Source organism: Furipterus horrens, unplaced genomic scaffold, assembly GCF_987537825.1.
Source record: "Furipterus horrens unplaced genomic scaffold, mFurHor1.1.pri manual_scaffold_11, whole genome shotgun sequence".
Classification (NCBI taxonomy): Eukaryota; Metazoa; Chordata; class Mammalia; order Chiroptera; family Furipteridae; genus Furipterus; species Furipterus horrens.
Window position 1 is genome coordinate 95,829,151 of NW_028327181.1, and position 25,626 is coordinate 95,854,776.

The 25,626-nt window shown below is 59.6% G+C and overlaps 1 protein-coding gene across 1 annotated transcript in view; it reads right to left on the reverse strand.

Annotated features, from left to right (window-relative positions):
* SDK2 (sidekick cell adhesion molecule 2) overlaps window positions 1-25,626 on the reverse strand; it is a 228,181-nt gene that overhangs the window by 16,240 nt on the left and 186,315 nt on the right. The window contains exons 25-40 of the mRNA XM_090290506.1: window positions 23,587-23,824; window positions 22,753-22,868; window positions 21,884-22,073; window positions 20,506-20,604; window positions 19,317-19,511; window positions 18,126-18,327; window positions 17,174-17,277; window positions 16,549-16,619; window positions 15,572-15,707; window positions 14,123-14,179; window positions 12,752-12,853; window positions 12,542-12,657; window positions 7,935-8,121; window positions 5,263-5,400; window positions 2,734-2,895; window positions 180-305 (exon numbers count right to left, since the gene is read on the reverse strand). Of these exons, the coding sequence (XP_090146632.1) occupies window positions 180-305; window positions 2,734-2,895; window positions 5,263-5,400; window positions 7,935-8,121; window positions 12,542-12,657; window positions 12,752-12,853; window positions 14,123-14,179; window positions 15,572-15,707; window positions 16,549-16,619; window positions 17,174-17,277; window positions 18,126-18,327; window positions 19,317-19,511; window positions 20,506-20,604; window positions 21,884-22,073; window positions 22,753-22,868; window positions 23,587-23,824 (2,239 nt within the window). The remainder of the gene's footprint in view (window positions 1-179; window positions 306-2,733; window positions 2,896-5,262; window positions 5,401-7,934; window positions 8,122-12,541; window positions 12,658-12,751; window positions 12,854-14,122; window positions 14,180-15,571; window positions 15,708-16,548; window positions 16,620-17,173; window positions 17,278-18,125; window positions 18,328-19,316; window positions 19,512-20,505; window positions 20,605-21,883; window positions 22,074-22,752; window positions 22,869-23,586; window positions 23,825-25,626) is intronic.

Consider the following 25,626-nt stretch of genomic DNA (forward strand, 5'->3'; position numbering starts at 1 on the left):
GGTGGCCTGTTTCCCTCTCACGCAGGCCACCTCTCGCTTCGCCTGGAGGAGCACAAGCGCCGTCTCAGGTGACGGCAGACAGAAGTGCACCCAGTGGAGGTTACTCGGGGAGGAGGGAGAAAGTGAGACTTGGGCTCCCGCTCCCTGGGGACAGCCCGCTTGCGCCGGGGTGGGCGTACCTGAAGGCCTGGCCTCGATGACGTAGCGGGTGATGGGCCCTTTGCCGGGGTCTCCGCTGGACCAGTGGATGGCGATGGCGGAGCTATACCGCACGATGATGGGCACGCCAGGCGGTCCCGGGGCTCCTGCAAACAGCACACGGGGGACCAGGGCTGCACGGAACCGGACGGGCAGCAGCCTGTCTCCCGGGGCTCCGGCAGGAGGGGTGGGGCTGCAAAACCACCTCCCGGACCGGAGTTTCTGGAAACCGTGCACGTGCTGAGCCCCGAGAAGCGCCTCTAGGACCTGGCCTGCTGGATCGAGGCTATCCTCCTCTGCGTCACCTACAGCCCCCCGAATTCCAAGTTCCAGGGCAGGAGATCTGTGGGGTGCGGGGGGGTGATGCTAGACAGGCCCCTGGAGCAGATTCAGGAGACACGGGTTTCTAGTTCTAACCCAGAACCATTAGATGGGTGCCTCAGTTTCCCCGTTTGTAAAGACCTTTTAGAATGCAAGGCTTGATGGGGGGTAGTAAGGCAGGTGTGATGATGACGGAGTAGGCCCATGATAGGAGGAGGTTGCTTTTAGGGGGCTGAAGGACCCCCTGACATGTCCCCTCCTGGCGCACGACGGCCATGTCCTCCCTGCCTCCCGGCTGAAATCCTCCAACCGCAGCCGTGTTTGCTAGGAGGCAAGGACGGAGGGGGCTGGGCCCCTGCTGCTTCGAGGGAGAGAGTGGGGGTAACTGGCTGGCCGAGCCAGTGGCGGTGGCCCCTGGGACACCTGCTGGGAAAGGCGCGGAGAGGCCCGCATCGGATGGAAGGTCTCTGGGCACAGGAGCTGGCAGGGGGACGGGAGGCCAGGCACTCAGTAAGAGAGGCTGGCAGCTCACTGCCCGCCCCACAGCCAGTCCTGACCCGAGACCTCGGAAGGCCTCCCTCCTTCCCTTTCTCCCTTCCTTCCTTCCTTCCTTCTCTAACGTGTGTCCTGCCTATGGCACAGGGCAAAGGCAGCTGAGGGATCAGGGTGGGACACAGCCCCAGGGAGGTGTGAAGGGGGTGGGGGCTTTCAGAACCCCGAGTTCCCTTCTGCAGAGGACAGAACTCAGGGCTGAGAGAAGGAGCTGCCATCTCCTCCGGGACCGGAGTGTCCTGCATGCAGCCATGGCCTGGCCGAGGGCGGGGGGCACTGGAACTGGGTATCGCCCCACCTCCAGACCCCTCCCCACTCACACCTGCAGGGTGCAGCTCATTCTTCCTTGGCGGGGCCCCCTACCTCCCCTGTACTTCCTGCCCTGGCCTGGGAGACGTCAGGCCTCCAGTTAGAACAGTGTGTCCTCCAGATGGCCATCTCTTGTCCCCATGCCACTGCTCGGCCCTGACAGTGCCCTTCCGGCTTTTGTTTCCCAGGAAAGCAGGCTCAGGTGAGAGGTGCACGGGAGGGGCTGGGGGCAGGTGTGGGGCAGAGCGGGGCTGGGGGAGAGCTCTTCCGGCAGCCTGTGGGCTCCGTGCCAAGGGAGCCCCGGAGCCAGACAGCGTCAGTCCAGGCAGAGCAGGGGCTGGGGAGTCTGAAGTGCCCAGAAAGAGAGAGTGACGTGTGGCCAGCCTGAACCAGCACGGAGGGCAAACCTGTCCCGCAGGCGAGAGGCAAGGAGAGGCGGCCTCTCTAGGCCCAGCCCAACCTCCCAGAGGCCAGGCTCAGCCAGGTGCCGGTTAGGGGAGGCTCGGACCACGCCTGGGTGGTGGTGGGGGGGTGGGGCGGGGGGGGAGGAGAGGGATTTCAGGGAAAGTCTGGGACAGGCTGTGTTCTTTCTCACGAAGGGAGGCCTGGGAGGCAGGTGCCTTTTGTGTTCAGAAGGGGATACAGGGACTTGGGAGAGCTAAACCGCAAACACGGTGGCACCCTGAAAAATTTCCCCAGCCCAAGGACGACCTCAAGAGGTGTCACAAACCCAAACCAAGCCACCCTTTCCTCTCTGGTCCCCAGTGCTCCCCTCCTGCCGCAGGCCTGCTAGCTACACTGCTGCCAGGCTCCTTTCTTCCCCTCCCCCCGACCTTGCCTGTCTCGGTCACCTCTGTCCAGGAAGGAGGCAGCCGACAGGTGCCCCTGCCTTCAGCCTTGCCAGAGTCATCTTCCTGCCCCCTGTCCCCCAAAGTGGTTCTCACAGGGGTGCTGAAGGGTCCCCTCAGCTCTTGTTTGAACGTACATTCCCAGGGTGGATGCTCAGAGATTCTTAAATTCTGGGGCCCAGAAACCTGCATTTGTCAAAAGAACCCTGGTGGCTCTGACATAAGGGCACCCTAAGAAACATTGGATGTCACCGGTGACCTTCCACAGCCCAGCCACCTTCTCCCACATCCACCTGTCCCCTCCTGCCTCAGGCCCCACCCTGTACTGTCCTGTGTCGGCCCTGTGTCTGCTGTCCCCCTGGCCCGTGAGCCCCACCAGGGACCCCATCTTGCTCATCCCTGTGTCTCCAGGCTCTAGCATGGCTCTGGACACCTCTTCCCACATGGGGGGCTGAATGGTGTGAGTGGAGGGCGGCAGCTCCCCCTTGGCCTGTGGCTCCCCTACCTTCGCCCGGGCCCGTGGTGACGTTGGCTTCGATCTCAGGCCCGTAGGTGAAGGTCTTGGCTCTGATGCGGAACCTGTAGGTCATGCCCTCTGCCAGGTCCTTCACCTTCAGCCATAGAGGGCTGTTCCCCTTCACGTCCACCGTCACGATCTTACTGACTCCTGTTGGGGGGGCAGGGGGAGCAGAGCATGTGGGACTGCGGGGCAGGCGGTGTCCTGGAGGAGGGGTCGCAGACGCCACCAGGGCCGAAGCCCCACGGCAGAAGGCAGGGCTGGCACCCTTGGCCACATGGCAGTGTCTCCCATACTGTTTCTCAGACCACAGTCTTACAGGCTGTTCTTGGGAACAAGGTCTCCACGGCCAAATACGCTTAAGAAAAACTACCTACTGTCTATTAAATAACCACAGGGCCCTTTGCACCTGGGGCGTAAAAAACACCCTTCTGTTTAACTTGACTATTGGACACCAAATATATCTCATAGCCCATTGTTGTTCCCCCATAATACATCCCACTGAACTTGAATTTCAAGGGTCATCTCTCAAGAAGTACTTCTGTAAAGACAGCACAGCCCAGAGTTGAAGGGGACACACCTGCAGCCAGATGACAACTTTAACTCCCACAGCGGGGACAACCTCAGCTCCCACAGTCGGGACAAGCTTAGCTCCCTCCTGTCAACTGCACCCCAAGTTGTTGCAGCTACAGGGGAGGCCTGGGTGGTTTTCAGGAGGTGAGGGTCGGTGCTGTGTTACATAGGTCCAACCCTGCCCCCCTGGCCCATGCGCCAGCCTCTCTGCAGGCCAGGGCTGGCTTTCAGCTCTCATGTCTACCAAGCATGCCCGTCACCCCTGGGAGACTGGCTCTACCGCCTGTGGCTGTGCTCAGACCCAGCACTGGCCCCGGGGGTCTTTGGGCAAGTCCCCTACCCTGGCTTCAGCTTGTGCTTCCACTGAGGGAGGCTGTCAGTAGCATCGCAGGCCAGATGTTATGAGGTTAAACAAGACAGCAGAGCACGTGGCATGTGGTAGGTGCCCAAGCTCCTTGGTGAATAAACAAGGGCTGAGTGACGGAACAGGGGGTGTTTAAGAGGTGCTTCCCGTAGGAATGAAATGACCTTTGGGGTGACGTGGGGACATGCCCCAGGACTCGGAACAGTGGCTCTGGGTACCTCCCTGCTCCTTGATGTTTCTGAGCAAACCCCTCAGCAGCCTGGGCCTTGGTGTTCCCTACATTAAAGGGGGTCCTGGATTCTCCCCAGGCCTGCTGACCTGAGCTCAGGGCTGAGCCGTGACATCGTGTGCCAGACTGGGCACTGTCTCGTCCCATGCAGGGCTCGATGGTCCCACTAGCTGGGCCATCACGGGGCAAACAGTGGTGTGTAAGGGTGTGGAGTCCGCTACAGCGGCCAGACCCCGCTGGACAAAGAACCAGGAGCATAGCGCTCACACCACTCAAGGTGTGTGTTTTGGGTCCTCCTGGGCAGGCCAGGTGGAGGCCACTGTGACAGGTGAGTGCCTGTCCCATTCTCCCGTGTTCCCTCCCCATGACCTCTGTCCCCTCCTTCCTGCCCTGGAGAAATGGCCCCTTTCCCAGGCCCTGCGCCTGACCGCATCTCCTGGGGCTGCCCCCCCGCCCTGTCCTAGCGCACTGCAGAGCCGGAAGCTGCTGGCACACAGGTGGGGCGGACAAGACTGAGGGCCATTGTTCCCGCGGCTGACCCAGAACGGCTGGCCCCTAGCATTCTCGAGGCTCCGCCCCTTGTTCTGACTAGGCTGAGACGTCCGGGACGAGTGAGCCCAGGGGTGGTCACCTCTGGCCACCAGGGTGGCACACGCCCAAGGCCTTGCTGGGCTCTGGAACTGGATGCAGGCAGCTGGGAGCCCCGTCTTTTTCCCGCCTCTCTAAGGCCACAGCCGTGGTGTCTGGACTAAACCCACCTGGGGGAGCCGGGAGCAGGGCAGGGTCCCAGCCAGAGCCCGTGGGCAGCGTGGGGCAGGGGCAGCTTAGGTGAATGGGGCCCGGGGTCAGGGGGAGAAAAGCTGCAGAGGGAGCAGGGGGCAACGTCTCCCCCAAACTTGTGCATCCTTCTGAGGAGAGGCTCTCAGGGGCTCCTGCTTCCACGACAGGCAGAGAAAGCCAAGCCCAGAGTGAGGCTGGGACCTAAATTTGGGGGTGGGGCATGCATAGGCTGGGACCATCAGGGGGGCCCCATCTCCACGGGCCCAAAAGAGACCTGCCCAGCTCGGGGTGCTATTATGTCCCACAGGCTTCCCCTCCTGTCCATCGAGGATGGGAAAGACCAAATTTAAAAATTCCTCCTGGGGTTTAGGGCACCTGAGCTGCTTTTCAGCTTTGCCCCCCACTTGTTGGTTCACTGTGGAATCTCCCCTTCCCTCGTCCGGCCTCCGTTTCCCGTTTATAAACTGGGAGACGTTGGCCACATGGACTGCAGTGGTGGAGGGGGGCGGGGGGACCCCAGCCGGGAGCCCCTGCCAGGTGGGTTTAAGGAGCTGCGCTGGAGCCCACTCACCATCCACGGGGGTGCAGGGCTCGTACACCAGCCGGTAGCCCTCCAGGACGCCGTTGGGGAACTGCGGGGCCTCCCAGGACACGTTCACCGAGGTTGTGGTCAGCTCGCTGAACTTGACCGAGCCGGGAGCACTGGGGGCTGCAGGTGGGCGGGGGGGAGACAGCACAGGGTTTTTCTTTCCTTCTTCCCTGGACGTTGACAGCCCTGTTCAGCTTGAAGGAGCCCGCAGGGGTGGCGGAGTAAGGACCCCGGGAGACCAAGACAGCAGGGCCCCCGAGCTGGAGGGGTTGCTAGAGGCCATCAGCCTCCCCTCCTCCCCCACTCCATCATTTACATTCGCTTGCCAACATCCGAGTCCCAGAATTCTCCCTAAAGTTGGAGAACTTGGTTCCCCCTGCCAAGGGGCCCCAAGCCCTGGCTAAGAGCCCAGGACAAGCCTGTGTCCCACCCCAGGGTGTCTGAGGAGGCTGACCATGTGGGGCTTCTCTTTCAGCTTCCTGGGGGGGGGGGGCACAGGGAGAAGACAGGGGTGCCTGGGTCTCAGCCTCAGCTGGGGACTGAACAAGAAGGGGCCAGAACTGCAGTGTCTCTGGTCTCCAGGACCCAGGGTTTGTTGCCCAAAGGCCACGCTGTCAAGGAGCAGCCTGAGCCAGGGACAGTCCAACCCTCTGGAAGAAATGCTTTCTTGGACTGAGAACCCAGGAGCAACCCAAAAACATGGGGGTGGGGGTTCTCCGGGGGAGGAAAGAGAGGACGGGAAGGAAGCATTCACTGGGCAGCATCCTGAGTTGGCTCCGGCGGGATGACCAGGCCATTATTGTCGGGGCCACCCCCGCGGAGCTGGAGCTAACCCCGACCCTGCTCTGTCCAGCTCCGGGACCGGCAGCATCAGGGACAGTCTTTGAAGGAGGAAGGCGAGCTCAGCGGGCCTTTCCTGCCTCCGCTCCGCAAGAGGGACGTGGCACAGAACGCTTTGTCCTGCTGTTACAGTGACAGACGCTTCCAGGCTCCCAGGGGCTCACATCCGGCTGATGACACCAGCAGAGAACGGCCAGGACAGGCAGGCAGACAGACAGACCCTTGGGAGCCGGCGGAGGGAAAGAGTTTTCCTGGAGCCAGGGCTTGTCCCCAAAGAGAACAATACTTAGGAACTGACTCCGCGGGCCTTGTGGTCTCTTTAAGAGAAAAGGAAATTTACAGGATGGGAGGCAGCAGGTTGGAAAAGACACGCAAGGAGGGGTCAGGAAGAAAGGCTCGTATTCAAATCCTCAAGGACAGAACTCTGACAGGCAAAGGAGGGGACTGATGATAGCTGAGGACAAACTCTGATGTCTGGGCTCGAGCCTCTGCTTCCCCATGCCCAGCGGGGGGACTCTGGGAGGCATCACGCCCCCTGCCACCACTGCTCAGAGTGATATAGGGGCACCACCTGCTCTGCCCACCCCAGGGCTCCCAGAAGGATCAAGTGTCATACTGTCTGAAAAGTGACTTTGGAGGCTACACAGAGGGCAGGCGCTGCCCATGTGGGCGGCAGGATCCTGCCCGTCTTCCTGTCCTTGGCCCTCCCCAGCCTCCCGCTGGCCTCCCTCCTCTCCCCTCCATCAGCTGCCTGATGCACAGCAGCCAGAGCGATCTTTAAAAAACACAAACCAGATCCTGTCGCCCCGCTGCTTAAACCTGCCGATGGCTGTCACCACACTTGGATAATCCCAGCTTCCTTCCAAGGCCCCCGGACCCTGGAGAACATGACTCCCACTTGCTTGTCAGCCACCTGGCTTTCTCCATGACCCTCTAACCCCCTCCGGCCTCCAGACCCTTGCACCTGCTCTTTCCTCTGCCCGGACACCCCTCCTCCAGAACTTCCCGTGGCTGGCCTCTTCTCCTCGCTCAAATGTCAGCTCAGATGTCACCCCTCAGTGATGCCTCTGCAGGCAAACCTATCAGAGCCGTCTGTCCAGCCCTGGTCGGTGCAGCTTAGTGAGGTGGGTGTCATTCTGTAAACTAAAAGGTCGAGGGTTCGATTCCCAATCAGGGTGCGTGCCTAGGTTTCGAGTTTAGTTCCCATGGATGTTTCTCTCTCACTTCGATGTCTCTCTCCCTCCCTTCCTCCCTCTCTAAAATCAATAAGCATGTCCTCGGGTGAGGATAGAAACAAAACAAACAAACAAACACAACAAAAAACAGCCATCTGTTCCTCCTCTGCCTCTGTCCTTAGCTCACTGACTGACAGCTACCAGAGGATCATTCTCTGTGCTTGTGATCTGCCTCTCCTCTGGGAGGAGCCCTTGCAGCCTCCTTCACTGGTGTGACCCCAGCATTGCGAGCGTGCTGGTGGAAACAGGCAGGGAGCAGAAGTGGGCTGACTGGGTGTGGACTGGCCCTCGGCAAGGTGGGCTACAGGGGCAAGGTGGCGGGGGGAGGACACAGCGCTCTTCCCAAGGCTGCACGGAGACAGCTTCCCTTCTGAGCATCACGTGTTTGGCCCCCGTTGCGGGGCTGTGCTCTTTCACTCTGGAGGGCATCCCATGGGACAGCCCAGATGTCTCAGCAGGTGGGATCAGGCAGCTGCTCCCACTTCCCACAAGAGCCCAGAAGCCAGGGCCAGGGGACCCCTCTTCTGTTCCCCAGCATGGCTTCCCCCGCCCCCTCCCCCTCCAGCCGGTCTCCCCCACCTGCTTGCTGGGTCTGGCCCCGGGTGGGGGTGCTCCGCGGCCCTTCCCCCGCGGCATTGAAGGCTGCCACGCTGACCATGTAGGTGGTGTAGCCGGTCAGGTTCTTAAGCTTCATGCCATTCTCTGCCAGGAAAAGCGTCTTCACCCGCTCCGTGAGGTTCCGCCGCTCAGCTTCCCAGAAATAAATCTGCAGACACAGGGGACGGGGGAGGGAGGGTATGGACGACAGCTTCCCCGTGCCCCTGCCTGCCCCAGGGTCTCAGAGTCACCTGCATTTAGACATCCACACACTCAGATGGCAGGTGTGAGTGACCCAGGAAACAGGGCAGAAGCATTTAAGAGCTGCTTTAGGACCCCTCCAGAACCTTCCTTTTCTAACACTCCACTCTCTGCTGGACTGTGACCCCCACCAGAGCACAGCCTCCTGTATGCCACCAGGCTTGAGCATGGCACCAACGTTCCAGCCCTCAAAGTGGAGTCATGGGGTGAGCAAGCCAATGCCACTCTGTAGGAACCTGGGACAGGAGATAAGTCCAGAGGAGAGTCCACCCCAACAAAGCGGGGTGCAGGGAGCAGCAGGTCGCACCACCGGGGTGCTGGTTAGGGATGCAGGGTGTCCCATGCATCTCCACACTGACAAGTCCCCTGGGATTCACTGGCACCTGACAGTTGCAAAGCCATCCGCAGAGAGGGCCTGGCCTGGAGCTGAACCTCTGTGCATCATTTACTAAGGCCGCATGACCTGGCCGGTGACTTCCCTGAGCCACAGTTTTGCAGTCTGTACTGTGGGATGAGGACACCTATTCCCTGGACGCAAGTGATGAGCAAAGATCATAAGGAGTAAAAGAATAAAGGACACTTCCAATTACAGTGATCCCGCACTTATCGCAGGTATTACGTTCTAGACCCCCCGCCACAGGTAAAGTAGGAACCTTACATTTATTTTAGTATTTACTGTACAGTACCGCAAAGTCCCGTGATATAGCGAAAAATCCTGATAAATAATTAAATATAATATTTTAAAAAATCCCGCGATACAGTGAGGCTACAATACGTGAACCGCGATATGGGGAGGGACTGCTGGACTTCGCTTTCCAGCCAGCGGGGGTGGGGGTGGGGGGAAGCAGGGGGGGGGCGGCGGTTAATGCTGGAGGACAGCCAAGTTCAAAGATTCTTCACTAGTTTTAGAACTCTGACCAGAAACTGGCTAGAAAACGACCCGACGCGGCTCTGCACAGAGGATTAGTGGGCCTTCGTCGCCACCTGCTGGCAGAAGGGGCTTCTGCATGCTACCGGCTTAATTTCTGTGCGCTGGGAGGAAGATCGTGTAATAAAAGCGAGCAAGAGCTAATATATGTGTCCCTGCGTGGCATGTGTGAATGGCGGTGAGGACATCTTGCTGCTACGAAATCCTTGCTTTTCTCACTTTCCTGCTCCTTTTTTTGTGGACTCTTCTGACATGGGCAGATGAGAGAGTTGGGGTGGTAATGGGCATACGACAGCAGACAGAGCTCCTGCCCAGTTTGGGGTACAGGGAAAGGTCAAGGGGAACGCTTTAATCTGGGTGTCATCAGCACCGAGGTGGCACTTGGTGAGGGCACATAAAGAGAATTAACATCAAGAAAGGGTCATGGAGTGGTTCCGGGGGCCTTGGTGTTTAGCGGTTGGGGAGAGGGGTGGGGACAGCAAAGGAGCGTGCAGGACAGCCAGTGAGGGAAGCTGAGAGGACAAAGCATTTCCTGGAGGAGGGAAGGATCCGTCCTGTCCAACGCTGGTGCTAAGCCAGGTAGAATGAGGCTGGCATCTGACCACGGAGGATCAACGCAGAAACTGTTGTGGCCGGGATGGGAAGAGCTTCGGTGGCAGCAGTGGGGACAAGAACCTGCGTGGAGTAGGCTCAAGAGAGACCAGGAGGCGCGGGGGACTGGAAGCGGTCGCTCCTAGCCGGGGGTCCTTCACTGCGAAGCTGCAGTAATAATCCAGAACTCAGAGAGTCCTTTCTGCGCAGGGCCACGTAATACACGTTTTAGCTTTCCAGGCCACACGTCTCTGTGCAACTCTTCAGCCCCTCCCTTGTAACTCAGAAGGAGCCAAGCGTCATTTGTAAACAAGCGAGTGTGCCTGCGTTCCGATAAATGTTTATTTTCAAAAACAAGTGGAGGGCCAGCTCTGGCCCGTGGCTTGCAGTCTGCCAATCCCTGAATCCTTGCGTCCTGGATCTCATCCAGCTTGAGCACCCAGGAGTGGCTAGTACGTTTGATTCCTCCTGCCTCCAGGAGGCGCATTCTTTACGTGGGTGCTAAGACTTCACTTGCTTTTCTTGGTCCCAAGGCTCCGCTTTCAGGATTCTTGTCTTCTCTCTCAGTCTAATCTCTGGGCTTCCGGTAACATCTCCGCGCCAAGGACTGCACAATTCACATCTCCAGCTTGGGTCCTCTGTCTGGAACTCCAGACACCCACCCATTCGGTGTCCCCCTGGGAGGTCCAACAGGTGTCTGGCACGGACCCCGGCTGACCCCTTAAGCCCCCTCCTTCCATCGCCCGTGCCACAGCTGGAAGCTCCATCATCCAGATGCCCAGCAATCCCGTCACTTCTCCTTTTCCCACCCTCTGCATTCACGTCACCAGCCAGTTTTACCAGCTCTAGCCTTCAGATGGAGCCCGACAGCAAGCCTGGGTGCTATGCCACCACCTGGTCTCAGCCACCGCCAGGTCCCCGTGGTTACGTCTTCATGGATGTGTGCCTTCCCCCTGCATGGCAGCAGCACCGCCCTTTAAAGACCCAACTCACCCACATCCGTCCTTTTGCCCCAAACCCTTCTTGGCTGTCATCTCATTCAGTGCCCATGCGGCCCCCACTCGCTCGGGGACACACAGGGCTTTTTGCTGGTCTTGATACAGCCAAGCACTCACTGACCCCAGGACCTTTGCTTTCTACTTCCCTCTTTCTGAAACGCTCTCCTTCCGGAGCCACGAGTCACACCCTGTTCTCCTTCATGTTTGCCCAAGTGTCAGCTTCTCATCAAGGTCCTTCCCTAACGACCCTACTTACACTTTCAAACCTCCCCCCCGGGTCTCTCTCCCCTTCACCTGCTTCCTTTACCACCATCTGTCTGGAGCTGCCAGCTGTTTTGTACGTCCCTGGTCCCCGTCCCCTACAACCGACGCTCACGCTGACCGAGGACACCGCCAGGCACAAAATCACTGCTCAGTAAACATGCATCATAGAAAGACGGCAGCAGCGGGCTGTGCTTGCCTGTGTGCACATCCCAGCTCAGTCTGAACAACCTGCCATTCATGTCAGCTGTGCTGCGTGACGCTCACACATCGGCCGTGGGACTCGATGGCTGACCTCCATGGCTGCGAGGAGGGAACTCCCTTTCCCCACTTAACGTCCATGGCTGCGAGGTTTCCCAGAGCTCGCAGACGTCTGCAGGGGGTAGGATGTACAGCGTCTGCACCCACACGCTTCCTGGGCCCGCACATTCACTGGAGACTTCCACACCGCGACCGCCTGCTGGCTGCCACGCTTAGCAGGCTCCGCCCGGCCGCTTCTTCCTCCCATGGGCGGCATATGCTCAGGACGCAATATTTAGTTTTCCCAGCTGGCATTCCTGGGCACGGACTCCCAGGGTGTCAGCTATACTTAGAGCTTCCTTGGAAAGACGTCTTTCCTCCCCTCTCCTGCCTCCTTCGCCCCAGATGGAAAGAGGTGCCTGTTGGATCCTGTCTTAAACCAGGGCTGCAGGCCTTCACCAGCCGCGTGATGGGTGTGGGCCTCGCGCCTTGTGGAGACCAGTTTCTGCTCGTGCGGTGACGGGGGACCATGAAGTGGCCCTCACACTGCCTACCTGCCACGGCCCCAAGCCACGCTCTGGAATGACAAACCACCAGCAGGACACTGGACCAGGAGGTAGGCTCCGAACACGGCCAAGGGCTGTGTCCCAACGGCCCCAGCCAAGGACACAAGGGTTATTATTACTTTTACCAGCTCCTTTGGCGGCTGTGTGCTCAGCACTTCCTGTCCTCCCCTTGACGGCCAGCACACCTGGTGTCTCTCTGCCACCTGCTATTTTTGTGACCTGGCCGGGCCGCCTACACTGGGTCTCCAGGTCCTCATCTGTGCAATGGGCACGAACATTCACAATCGACCAGCTTTCCTGGGCTTTCAAGAGGAGGAAGGACTTCTAAAGGGTCCTGTGGCTGTTAGAGACAAACCGATCCTGTCACAACGTGTGGCATCATGGCCAAGTGAGAAATAATTTTTAAGCAGAGATTTCCAAGTCCTAGACAGTGGTCCTTTGCTAACTGGCCATCCAATGAGCGTCAGTGTAGTTAGGGGTGGCCCAATGGCCACTTTGCAGGGTCTGATGTTGGCTTTCGGAGCTGGTGGGCGGGGGTGGGGCTGAGGCACCAGGAGGTGATAGAAGCCGGGGTGCCCTCAGGACATGGCAGGGGCTCAGCAGTCCTGTGGACTGTGTACACACAGCCAAGCGAGCAGGGCCTGGGGGCCTGGGGACCTCCCTTACTGCTCCCCCCCTCCGTGGGTCACTCCCAACCCCCAGCCTGGCCCTTTGACCTCTGCACCCCCTCTTTGGGACCCCTACCTTGTAGCCCTGGATGTCTCCATTCTGGCTCTCCAGAGGGGGTGGTTCCCAGGTCACGTCCAGCTGCGTGGCCGTGGGGCTGTGGACGGCCACGTTGCGGGGCGCTGTCGTGGGCACTGGAGGGTGTGAGCAGTAGTGAGCGTGTGGCCTCCAGGGGGGCTGGGGAGGGCTGGGACAGGCGTGCTGGGCCGCGGGGCAGGCCGTGCTCACCTGCCTCCCCGACGAAGACCTCCTGCGGGGGACTCAGGGGCCCCTCGCCCACAGCGTTGTACACGGTCATCCGGATCTCGTAGCGCCGGTGCTTGTTCAGGTCTGTGGGTGGGCGAGAGTGGGAGAGGGGAGAAACACACAGCGTCACGGTCCCGCAGGAGACAGCCAGCATGGAGGACGAGGCTGGGGGGGCCGGGCTGGGATGATGCGTCATTGAGATTCTAGTCCCCGTGTGAAGGTTCCGGAAAGAACAGGTAAGAGGAGGGGTGGCCTGTGGGGGGCGGCAGCGGGGGCGGTGCCCCACCTGCAACCTGGGAATCTGGACCCAGATGCTGCTGCTTGGCTTCCTGGCCAAAGGGGACCCTATGGCACCCTTCTGCTACTGGAAGAGGCGCTAATAATATTCGTGCAGGGACACTGGTGTGAAGCAAGATTGCCCCCGGCACACTGCGTCACAGGTCACTCCCTCCCCACAGGGAAGATGCTGAAAAGCTTCCTACCCCAGCTCTTTGCACAGGGCGCTCAGCCCTCAGGGAAGGGGCTTCCTGGGTGTGAGTCCTGGGCTATGAAGCCCCGTGTTTTTGCGGAGTTTGGGGCACCTGGGTGGGGTGCCTGGGCAGAAGCTGGGAAGGGAGCAGGTACAGGAAATGGGCTGGGACACCCTGGGTGGGGACGCTGTCCCTGCGGTGGGGGGTGGGGTGAAGGCGGGGGTTGAAAGGCCTCACCCCGTCTCTGACCGCCCTCCCAGCTCTGTCCTGGGTGGGCGTTCCCCCTTCCCCTGGAGTGGGGTGAGCAGGCCGTGCAGCCTGTGCCGGCCACGGGCTGAGGAAGGAAGGAGAGGGACAGCGCAGTCCTGCAGAGTGTGGGGCCCCCTGCCCAAGGCCCAGGGCCTTCAGGAGAACTGCAGCTGGGACTGGAAAAACGGAGCCAGGGCTGGGCCTTGCACCTGGCAGGAATGTCTCCGGGTTCCCGAACGGGAGGTGGGGGCTCTGCTCCCCTCCTAGAAGACAGAGCCGTGCCGAGAAGTGCCTTTAATGGGCCAGACGGCTGGCAGACGCCTGCCCAGCCAACTAGCCAACCAACAGCTCCTATCATGACCCCTGGATGGAGTCCCCTGCGCCCGCGCACCAGACCGGAGCTGCTGGCTTTTCCACTCCGCACCCGACAGACAGTGGCCTGGAGGACGGCTTCTCTGGTGGCCCCTACGTTCTTCTGTGTTTCGGGAAATTCACATGTGCTAACAGTGGGCCCACCCTTGAAGCAGCCTGAAGTGGGTGCGACCTTCAGCCTGCGGTCAGGGGTCCTCAGAGGCCCCGCCCCCATCCCTGCGGGGGACGTGGCCCCAGACAGGAGTCTCCATGCAAGACTTACTGTCCAGCTCGTACTGCGTGAGGCTGGGCCGGCTCAGGTTCCGCATGGAGAACAAGGCTGCCGGGTGAGGAAGCGCAGGGGCCCGAGGGAGACAGCAGACAGAGGAGGTTAGTACACACGCCCCCTCCGCCAAGGCCCCGATGAGCGGGGCGGGATGGAGAGAGGGACTGAGGCTCTGGGTTCCTGACACCGAGTTCAGGGCCAGGGTGGGAGTGGGGGAAGGAGGCAGCTGCCCGCGCCCCGCTCACAGGGTCACATGAGCCCCTTGGAGCCTGGCACCCTAGGGCACAGCGCTGGGGGACCCTCTCTCTGTGACTCAGTCCCTTGCCTGAGCTCTGGCAGAGCCACCATGAAGAGTGGTCATAATTTCCTCCTATGAACCAGGAACTATGTCCCCCCCCCCACCCCCCCGGAAATATGACTGTGTTGTCCACAGGCCATATAAAGTCACAGCCATAAGCACATGCCTGTGAAATAAATAAAATAACTTCTTCTATTTGTGGGCTCTTGCTACACGTTCCGTCCTTTTGCTGTCTGCTGATTCTTGCTCAAAGGCAAGGCCCGAGAGGTTTAAGGGAATTGTAGGAGGAAAAAAATCAAAGTGCAGAAGATCTTAGATGGCTCCTCTCCTCCTGCTAGTCTCTGTTTTGGTGAGCAGTCCTGCCATCCACCTGGGTAGCCAAATACTTGGCCTCCCCTCCCCCACCTGGCTCCTGTCCCCAACACGAGTCAGTCATGAAGCCCACAGCATGTCATGTCTGATACTGGCTCCCCTGTTCCATCCCCAGAGAGCCACCCTGGCTCCAACCTCACGCTCTGGCCTATGTTACGGCATTAGCCCCTAACTGGCCTCCCCGCCTCTGGATCCCATTGCCGGCCACCATGCCACCAATGTAACCCTCCTAATCCAAACACGCAGCAGGTCATTCCCTTGTGACTCTCCTGGGATTGCCACCTTTGCTAATGGCAGGCTGGATTCTGAGGACCCCAGAGCAGAACAGGGTTGTCCCCAGGAACCTGTGGGGGCCAGACTGCTACCCTTGGGAGGTGACCAGGCTTGGCTTTTTTTGGTCCTCCTCCCCACCTCAGGCCCTTTGCACATGCTGGGCTCTCCCTTTCCCTTTGGACGCCCCCAGGGGAAGCCTTTTCCAACACTGGCTTAGGCTTTCCTGGAATTTGTTCTCCGCTGTCATGGCAACCATCTGGCTCCTCCCTCAGCCTTGGGGCTCGGAGAGGGCCAGGTCCCTGAATGGTTCTGTTCACTGGGTCCGGGGCATATAGAAGGTGCTCAGTACACACTTGTTCAGTGACTAAAGGGGGCAGGGGTGAGAGGCACACAAAGGGGTGGATGGCAGGGTTTCTGGTTAGTGATTCCAGGAAGCTGGGAGCTTCAGGCAGGGAGGTGAGTGTGCCCACCCACCCTCCCCAGTCCTGCAGAGGGTCACTCACAGGTCAGCTCTGCCCACTTGGCCCCGGGGTTGTTGATGCCACGCAGCGTGAAGCCCCTCAGCCCCTCGTACAGCAGCTCCCGGTACCGGATCCGGAAGCCCAGGAGGATGCCATTGATCTTGTCTTCTGCTGGTGGCTGCAGGGAAGAGTGGGGAATGGAGAGGGGCTGGGATCATTGCAGCTCAACCCCCCTCCGCTGTGCTCCCCACCCCCGTCCTGCCTCCTGGGGCCACAGAGCAGAGACCAAGTCTCAACCAGGAAGAGGAATCAAAGTGACATTGAGCATTTTTAATCCACAAGGCATTTTCCAAGAGGTTATTCGGTCCTTGCAGCATTCCCTGTGAGGCAAGGAAGGGCAGGCATGACCATGCCATCCCATTTAACAGAGCAGGAAAGAGAGGCTCAGAGATGTTACGGCATTTGCCCAAGGTCACACAGCATCGTTGGGGCCCCAGCCTGAGCCTGGCTCTTTTCATAGAGCTGGTCCTTGCCTAGGAGCTCCCTGACACAATCACTTCTGGCGTTTCCCAGGGGACCCAGTCCTCCCTCTGCTCTTAGGCCAGAACGAGGGCAGGTGCGCCTACATGCCCGGCTCCCCCCCACCCTGATTGTTTCGCCTTTGCTTTCTGCTCCCATCCACCGCTGACTAGAACAGGCTTCTGGAGAAGGCGAAAGCTACTTTTTTATGATATGTCATTTAAAAAACTTGCTGAAATGATCCAGCCTTTTATTTGACCCCTAATTGCATCCTTAGCTGTTGCTGGCTCCTCACAGCCTCCTTTACCCCGATGGCCCCGATCTGCTCCCATCTCTCTGGGTTCCCAGCTGCACTGGGTCATTGTCATTTGAGGGGTGAGGTCTTGGGTTAGGGGAGGGCTTGGGGGTCCATCCTTGTTTTCTCTTCAGGGGGCTTTCCCTTCAGGGGGTCTGCATGTGGCAAAGGTTGCGCCGGGCCTCTGCCTGCTGCTGGGCCATACCTGCCATCGGATCAGCACGGAAGTGGTGGTGTGGGGGGTCACGGACATGATGGTGGGAGCTTCATCAGGGGCTGGGGAGAGAGGCAGACAGGTGAGCTCTGGGGGCTGGGCCTTAGGCCCCCTGGGAGGCCACAGGGACCAGATTCTTCGGACACTGAACTGAGGGCAGCTCTACCATAAGTCACCCTCCACGCCCACCATGCCAGCCCCTGCAGCACAAAGGGCCAGGATGAAGGAAGAGAGGGGCTGGGGTCTTGACCACAGCCCCAACCCAAGGGCCCAGAGCCCCCTTCTGGCTGCCCCTAGAGCCACAGGCCTCTTAGGCTGCCACTGAGGCTCCCCCACTCCCATTCACCAGTTTTCTGGGGTTGGCCACCAGCTTGGGGGACATCAGAGAAGAAACTCACTAGGAGGCAGGTGGGGTGTGGGTGCTGAGCCCGCGGCAAAGGCTCCCCGCTGGCCCAAATCTCCTTGGGACTCTGCCCAGGGAGCCAGACCAAGGGCCCAGCTGGCCTGGTGCCTCTCCCATTTTTGGAGGCCCCGCCCACCCCAGAAGAGATTGCCCAGTGCTCAGGAAGTGCCCAGTGGGCTAAGAGAAAAACACCCAAGGAGGGCAGGCACTGACCTGCCTGCAGGGTGGTCAGTGGTTCCGACTCCTCACTGAACTCGCTGTCCCCAATGTCATTGGTTGCCTTCACTCGGAATTTGTAGGACGTGAAGGGCTTGAGCCTGTAGGGGTAACCAGGTTCAATGAACGGAGGTATCCCCTAACAGCCTTGCCCCGCCATCTCTGCTCGGGGAAGGAAGCAGGGGGGCCGGGCCATTGCACAGACGGGAACACTGAGGCACAGAAAGAGGGTCCATTACACCAGACAACCCAGGGCCAGGCCACAAAGGTCCTGAGCTCCCAGGGTGGCCCTAGACCTTGCCAGCTTGGGGTGTGGCCATACCTTTAGCTCCATTACAAGCCAAGGTCCCCAGGAAGAAAGACCCCCAGGAGGAAAGGTCTCTGGGAGGAAGGGTCTGCACATCCCCTACCTCGGAGGAACGTGCTGCTACCAAAGCACCAACAACACCCCCTCCAGGAACTGCCATCCCTCTCCCGAGTTTAGCAAATTTAGGAAAGGTCGAGGTTCTCAAGAGTTAACCGCGCTTCAGTTCCCTAAAGCCCCATCTCCTCTCCAGGCCAAGGGCTTCCTTTGTGATTTACTGGGGGCGGAGGGTGAGGAGGAAAGTGTTGCTCAGAAGTCTCAGTCACAGGCCACTGGAATGTAACAAATAGGACCCAGTAGGACTCCACCGAAGCCGGAATTTCAGAGTGGGGCTCCGCTCCCCTATTAAAGATGAAGCTGGAGAGGCCGCCTGGCTGCGAGAAGTCGCTAATGAAGGATGGCAAGCGAGCGCTTCACTAAGGAGGCTTCTGGGCTCCGGAAACCTCATTAGGAGGCCGCTGTAACAGGGCTCCAGAGAGGGGAGGGGGTCGGGGCAGGCCTGCGGGGCTGAGCGCGCAGCCGGGAGGTCCCGGGAGGCGGGCGCGCTGTGCCGGAGAAGCGGGGCGGAGACGCGGGCGCACTCACTTGTCCACCACGAAGGCGGAGGTGTTGTGGCTCACGGAGGCCGAGTGCAGCGTCCACCTGCCTCTGGGCAGCTCGCGCGTCTGGACGGTGTAGTAGCGCACCGGGGACAGCCCGTCGCTGCCCGGCTCCCAGGACAGCAGCACGCTGCGAGCCTTCACGTCCTCCTGCAGCACCACCGGCTTGCTGGGGGGCTGCGGGCGGTCTGCAGAGGGGGCGGAGCGGTGAGCTGGCTGAGCCGTGCGCTTTCTCCAGGAGGGGGAGGTGCTCTGGGCCCCGTCCCCGTCCCCGTAGCCAGCACCTGTGCGGTTCCTGGTCGGCGACCGGTCCTCAGGCTGCGAGAGGCCCAGGTGCTTGGGAATTGACACCTCCCACGGGCAGCCCAGCCAGAGACTAACAGTTAGGAGGTAGGGACACCCCAGCTCCTCCTCCCTGCCTGCTACGGTGCTGAGATGGGGCTTACGCTGTCCCCTGCTGCTGGGAGGCACAGAGGTCATTTCCCTCTATGGGACACTGCTTCCTACCCTGCTGGACCTTGGCTTCCTCCTCATGGCCCACGCCCTACCCGGGGCTTCTTAGCCTCAGCACTCTGGCAGGTGGCGCAGGGGCTTCTTTGCTATGGGGTCCGTTCTGTGCTCTGTAGGGTTCCAGGCAGAGCCCTGGCCTCCACCCACCAGATGCCAGTAGCGCCTCCCTCCTGGTGTGACAACCAAAATGTGTCCAGACACTGCCCTGTGTACCCTGGGGGGCAAAGCAGCCTCCAGTTGAAAATCAGTGCCTTCTGGTTTTCCTGGGAACGTTGTCTAATAAATCACATTCACAGAAATGGGGGGTCTCAGGTCTCTTTCTGGAAAACCCAGCCTTGGGCGGAGCACCAGGCTGCAACCCACCCTCCATCCAACTGCCAGTCTCAGGAGTGGGTCTCACCTACCCACCCTTCAGAAAACCGGGGGTGGTGGCAGAGCAGGATCCTTGGGTGGGGCGGGGGAGACTCTAAGCTCAGCTCTGGAATTCCACTGGAGCCCCCGCTGACCTTCACGGTCAGGCACATGAGCCCACTTTTTTTCCAGACCAGGGCAAGGTGATGCCTAACTGGCTGATCCCAGCTGTCCCCTAGGAGAGGATCTGAACACCTGGGTCGGGTGGGGCCCCCTCCGCTGCCCTTCAGGCACCCCAGCCCGAGTGGGTAGTCACCTCTCTTCTCAGTGGTCACCACCAAGGCCTCGGCAGCCTCTCCCCAGCCCTTGCGGGTCTGGGCAGTGAGGCGGAACAGGTAGACAGACTCTGGCTTGAGGCCGGTGGCCGTGTACTGGCGGGCGCTGGGGGCAAGCACTTCCACAGTGGCAGTGTTGGCTGCGGTGGCGTTGAGCCGGTGTGTGATCTGATAAGCTGGGGGGAAGGAAGGACATGGGCCACGGTAAGAAGCAGAGCAAGCTGCCCCCAGGGCCCCGAGAAAGGGTCATTGCTTCCTTGGCCACCACCATGTCTGCACGGGGGCCACTTTGGCTGTGGTCTGTCTGCGTGAAGCCCTCTCAGTCACTCTTGCGTCCTCAGCTGCCACTTGGGGAGTGTGACTGTGTGTGGGGGCACAGACAGGTGCTCTATGCACAGTGTCTGTGACCTCCGGGACAGCCCCAGGTGAGGAAAGTGAGGACGCCTGCTGGAAAGTGACTGAGCTATCATTTCAGTCCTGGTCTTTCTAAGCCCAAAGCACCTGTCCTTCTGCGTCTGCAGCCTGCTTTCCAAGACATTCATATGGGACAGGTGCTGCAGGACATGAGGACGAGAGCCTGGCATGGGGGGTGGGGGGTGTCCAACCCACTGTTGTACAGGTGAGGGGGCTGAAGCCATGGAGGGAACTGACTTGCTCAAGTTTTCAACTCACGAGTCTTCTCCCGCAAGGCTGTGTGTGTGCGTGCGGGTGTGTGTGTGTGTGAGGGGAAGGTACCTGAATATGAAATGATATCTCTGACCTGCACCACCCTGTCGCCTGGTCCACTCACTGGTCCTCTGTGCTTTAGCTCCTGTTTCCCACCTATGAGGCTGGCTTTGCTGAGTCAACCAGAGCGCCCTCGCCTGGTCACACTTAGGAACAGCAGCTGAGCTTTGCTCAGATGGCCACGGGAGTGGGGTGGGGTGGGGGAGTGGTGGACACTGGGACTCCTCGGGGCCCAAGGCTACCCAGTGAGCCCTGACCTTGCCCTCCAGCTGATAATCTTATAGACTGAGATTTCTAGTGGCAGAAACAAGACTCGGAACTGTGCTTGAGGAGACGCGGTCACCTCCTGGTCTCGTTTCCTTCCCATCAACGCCGCACGTGCTTCCTGTACACCGTATACCTCCTTCTTCCTGTGGCTGGGGCGGGGAAGGGCTAGAGGCTTACCAAGAATGATGCCGTTGGGGGCAGCAGGTGGCTGCCAGATCAGCCGCACCGATGTCGTCCTCACTTCTGGGAACAGGATGCCCATGGGTGGTCCTGGGACTAGAGGGGACAAAGGAGAAGTGGGTGACAAGTGAGCGCAGCTGCTGCTCAACCCTGAGCCCCGTTCAGCTCTCGCAGGGCAGGGTGGAGGGGTGGCACTGAGCCCCACAAAGCTCCGTGCAGTGCTGCTCTGTGCCTGGCACTGTGCCCTAACACGACGATGCTATCAGTGAGGCTTCTATGCCCAAATGGGCATTATTTAGCAGGAACTAGAAGACCAAGGCTCCAGCATCCTTTAGCTTAGTGCCTGTGTACATGTGCACACATGTTCATACCCTCAGAACTGGGCAAGGGGCCTCATCCTGGGTCTGTGCTTTAGAAGGTACCACTCTTTCTGCCCTCGTGCACTGAAGTGGCCGTGGGGCTAGGGGACGTGCCCACCCTGAGCCTGAGCCACCTCTCTTTCCACACCCTGCTCTGGAATCCTGGAATTCCCTGCCCAGACAGCCCCCAGCATGCTCCCAGGGTCTGCAAGAGCCTGGGCCTCAGGTTCACACCTCCCGCCTTGCATCTGTGGACTGACAGATGGCCAAGGGGAAGGGGCTTTGGGTATGTAAATGGGGAGCGAATGACATGGGCTACAGGGGAGGATAGAGAAAACAGGGTGGAGGGGGGGAACTCTTCCTGTGATGCCTCATTCCAACACAGTACACCCAGAAGTCTGAGATTTCTAAACTCGAACTTGGCTTTCCAGGTCATATGAGGATATAGTTGTCAAGGCAGGAGGACAGAACATATTTAATTTAATAGATCATTAGCTTGACTTATAAGTTTATAATATATAGACATATGGTATTTGGGCTTCCTTTTGCATGCTTGTCTGGACCCCACACATGTTTGGGGGGCGCAGTCTGTGCGCATGTGTGTGGGGACAAGGGAGGGTGCAGAGGACCCATCAGTCATCCTTGGCTGCAGGAATGAATGCCCGGAGCCCTGGTGGGGTAGCACTTCTGCAAAAAGGACCAGGAGGCTCGTACCCAGGAAAAATCAAAAGCATTTCCCTTGCACAGACCTTGATTCAAAGTGAACGTGCCCCACGTGAGCAGGACATCAAAATGGGGGCAAAGTCTCTATTCCAGACGCTTGGCCCAGAGAGACAGAGCAAGAATCAGCTGTCAAACTGCCCCTGTGTGGTCCTTTCTTCCTCATGGACGCTCAGTCTGTGATTAGCATCCCCCTGCAGTGGGGTTGGTAGCCCTCAGTGACTGGCTCCTCTCAGGGACAGAGTGTGACTGACCCAGAGGGGTGGCAGGCAGGCCTCGCAGGGCCTGGGACTCACCGTCATCCAGTGTCCGCTCCAGGATGGGCGGGCGGCTGGGGCTGCCGTCCCCGACGCGCGTGAAGGCCAGCACCCGGACCTCGTAGAGCACGTACTTGCCCAAGCCCGTGAGCTGGGCGCTGAGGGATGAGTTGCCTTCCACCAGCCAGACGCGGGGCTGGGAATCTGAGTCCTTCTCCTTATACATCACCTGTCGGGGCCCAGGGCAGGGTGAGGGTCCGAACCTGGGTCTGTCCTGCCAGCCTTTTTCCTAAGTCCCCTCCCCAGGAGCCTGGAGGGTGGGGTGGAGCAGATATGATTTGGGCTCCTTGGAGTAGCCTGGCCCCAGGGAGGAATGGGGAACAGGAAAGCTAGTGTTACAGGATGGTGGGGGACACAGAGACGCACGCACTCAGCCATGGATCTCGAAGGTTCCTTAGAGAGCGTCCACATAGGAAAACGGCCCAGAGAGGGCGTGTGACTTGCTCAACGTCACACAGCCCCTAGTGGCAGAGTTGGGACCTCAAGACACATCTCCCAACTTCCAGGCAGTGGCTGGACTATGCAGGTAGTCTCAGTGTTGGTCAGGAATTCTAGAAGACTATAGAAACTGAAGCTGGGCCCATGAGAGCTGAGAGTGAGGCCTGGGGTAGCCAGTGTGGCCTCCTGAGGGGAGGGGAGTGGCCCAAAGGACCCTGTGCCTTCCCTGGAAGCCTCCCCACCCCTACGGGAGGACTCCCTGGCCACCATTGCATGGGAAGCCAGACAGATTCTGTGCCCACTCTCGAAGGCAACAACCTGGGCGCCGGAGCTCACGAGGACGGGGCACCTTGGATGGGGAAGCTGTTATGGAGCTTCAGCCCCATCCCGTCCTCAGATCGGGGCCTTACCTTGTAGCCCAGGACAAGTCCATTGCGGTCGGCCTCGGGGACCGCGTTCCAGCGCACCAGCATGCTGCTGGAGGTGGTGGCCAGCGCAGACACGTTGGTGGGGCCAGAGGAGGGGACTGAGGGAGAGAGGGACCGACAAGAATGCCGTCAGGACCCGAAGTGGACTCTACAGTGGACGGGAGCGGAGGGAGACCCGGGGAAGTCAGTCCCCACACAGACTTTCCCTGTCAGGATTCCTGTGGCTCTGGAACACCACAGATGCTGTTTCTTTTCAGATGGGCCCCTCCTCACCCTCTGCTCAGGCTAATGTGAGGCTGAGCCTGCATTTCCTGCTGGTCTAGCAGTGCGGGCAGGGCTGGGGCCGGGCTGGGGCCAGGGGGGAGGGGCCTGTCATGTAACAGGTGCTAGGAAAGAGCCACAGTGAGGCGAACCCCACGCAGAAAATGAGGGCTGCCTGTAGGCTGGGGCTCCTATTCCGTGGGTGACCCCTTGCCAGGCCCCTGTGAGCTGCTGGCTGAGTTTCTGGGATGTCCTGGGAGCTAACCCAATCTCCACCCCTACGGCTCTTCCAGGCACCCTGGCATCAGGGTTAAAGGTGAGGGCATAGCGGTGGGGACAGTGGGCACAGTGTGGGCAGTGAGAACAGCTGTGGGACAGGTAACATGCAGGGCTCTGCTGGGACGTGAGCACAAGCAGGACAAGGGGCCCAGCCTACACGTGACCCACAGCTCCTGCTTTTGTGCCCTTGGGAAGCCCTGAGGACAGAGACAAGGGTGGGGTGTCCAAGCGACAGGTCATGGGAAGTCGCAGGGTGGCTGGCTCGAGGGACAGTACCTGACTCCCGTGTCCTGCCCATCACCATCTGGCTCCAGGGCCCACTCCCGATGGCGTTGAAGGCCTGGATCTGGACGCGGTACTCCGTCCACTCCTCCAGGTCCTCGATGGTGTACTCCCGCTCCACGCGGTCCTGGACCATGTGGCTTAGTATCTTGCCACGGCCGTCTGCCCGGCTGTATTTAATCTTGTAGCCCACCGACTCAGGGTTCCCGTTGTATTCCATCTCCGGGAGAGGCTGTGGAGGGCAGATGGGGAAGAACTGCCGTGAGGCCACGCTTACCTTGTGTACAAAGAACTGCCTGGCTTGTGCCCCCTCTTCCAGGGAGCCTTCCGGATTACTCCACCCACCCTCCAACCCCGGTGTGGCTTAGACTGTGAAACTCTGTTTCTGTATCTTCCCAGGCCAGGCTCCAAAGAGAGACAGCATCCATTTTTTTTATTATGCATGTGACGATAACTACCCTGCCAAGGGAGCTGGACTCAGGAGGCAGACCCCCCCAAGGCTGTTGGTCCAACACACTGATGAGCAAGGCATCTTTGGCCCTGGCTGTCTCTACCACTTAAATCCCTCACTCAGGCTGCCAGCTTGTACTTATTTACTGCTGCTACATGCCTGGCCTCAGCTCATGCCAGCCTTGGAGAAGTCAGCGTGGGGAGGTGGCATCCTGCCTATGAATGGGGCGCCAGTCACTGTCAGGAAGTCCTTCCGTGCAGCACACCTTAGCCTCTCCTGCTGTATTTCTAGTCTCTTTCTTCTTGTTTGAGTCTCAGTGAAGAGAGAAGATGTATCCCTTTCCTGGGTCTTCTGACTAGGCTGGTGGGGCTGTAGTCTCTGGCTCAAGGTCATTTGGATGAACTTGGGCAATGCTGATAAGCAGTGGAGGTATGTGTATGTTTGGGGAGCCTGTGATCTGAAGCAGGCATCAGCCGAGGGCTGACCTTCAGAATCGCCTCTGAAGGTGGCAGAGTTGGAGCTGGGGAGCCCTCACCCCTCACCCCCATTCTGCTTTCCCATGGGCTCCCCACAATCTAACCCAACTCCTCCTGACTCCCTACATATTCCTCCTTCCTGCCAGCCCTACTCCTAGACACTCAAGGAAGCGGCCCAGAGACTACTAGGCAGCAATCAATGGGCCTGCATGCACTCTCCCTGACCTGCTACAGAGAGGGAACGGGCCACGCACCATTAAGCAGTACCGGGGGAGCTGGGGGTAGCAGGCCTCCCTCACCCCCAAGTATCAGACTCTTTAGCCTTTTAGTATTTGGGAAGTTTGAAGTGTGATGCGGGAGGTTAGCAGGGGCCAGCCTGGACGGGAGCAGAGCCTGGGAGAAAAGGGACGGAAAGGCCAGCGGGGACAGAGGCTGTCTGGGCCTGAGGCGTGGCCAGTATCTGCTAGGGGGCTCTTAATTAACAACCAGCATTTGTCCAGGGCCAGGGAGCCACGAGCCCCTTGCACCAGACGGTCCACTTACAGGAACGGCAGTCTTGGCTCTCTGCAAACCCTGCCCACGATGCGGCGTCTGGCCAGCTGTGTTCTGTATCACTAGCGAGAGCGCTCATGTGCAAACAGAGCCGTGTGGCCACACGGACCTGGGGAGGCAGGCCCTTCCCAAAGCTAGTGTTCCCGGACTCTCTGAGGAACCAGGCTATGGGGCGTTCGGTGTTCCCCCGTTTATCTGCCTAAGAATTCCCATTGGCTCCGGGCCCCTTGGATTGCTGATTGGTGGGATCCGTTCCGAGAAGTGGCGTCCTGGGGAAAAGCCTGGGAGAAATGGTCTCTCCTGTTCCCCAGAAGACGGAGTGGAGGTGGGCTCAGGGGTTAGGCTGTGAGTTTCGGGGCCCAGACTCCCCCAGAAGGTGTGTGGACAGGGTTCAAGACCTGACTTTGAATAAAGCACCCAGAACAGTACCTGACGGGCGAGGCCGTCCTCTGCAGGTTAGTCTTATTTCTACCTGCTGGGCCCCCCAGGGAAGTGACAATCCTGACCCTTGGCGATGGTCTGAGAGCCTGATGGCCCCTTGTCCCCTCCCCCTCA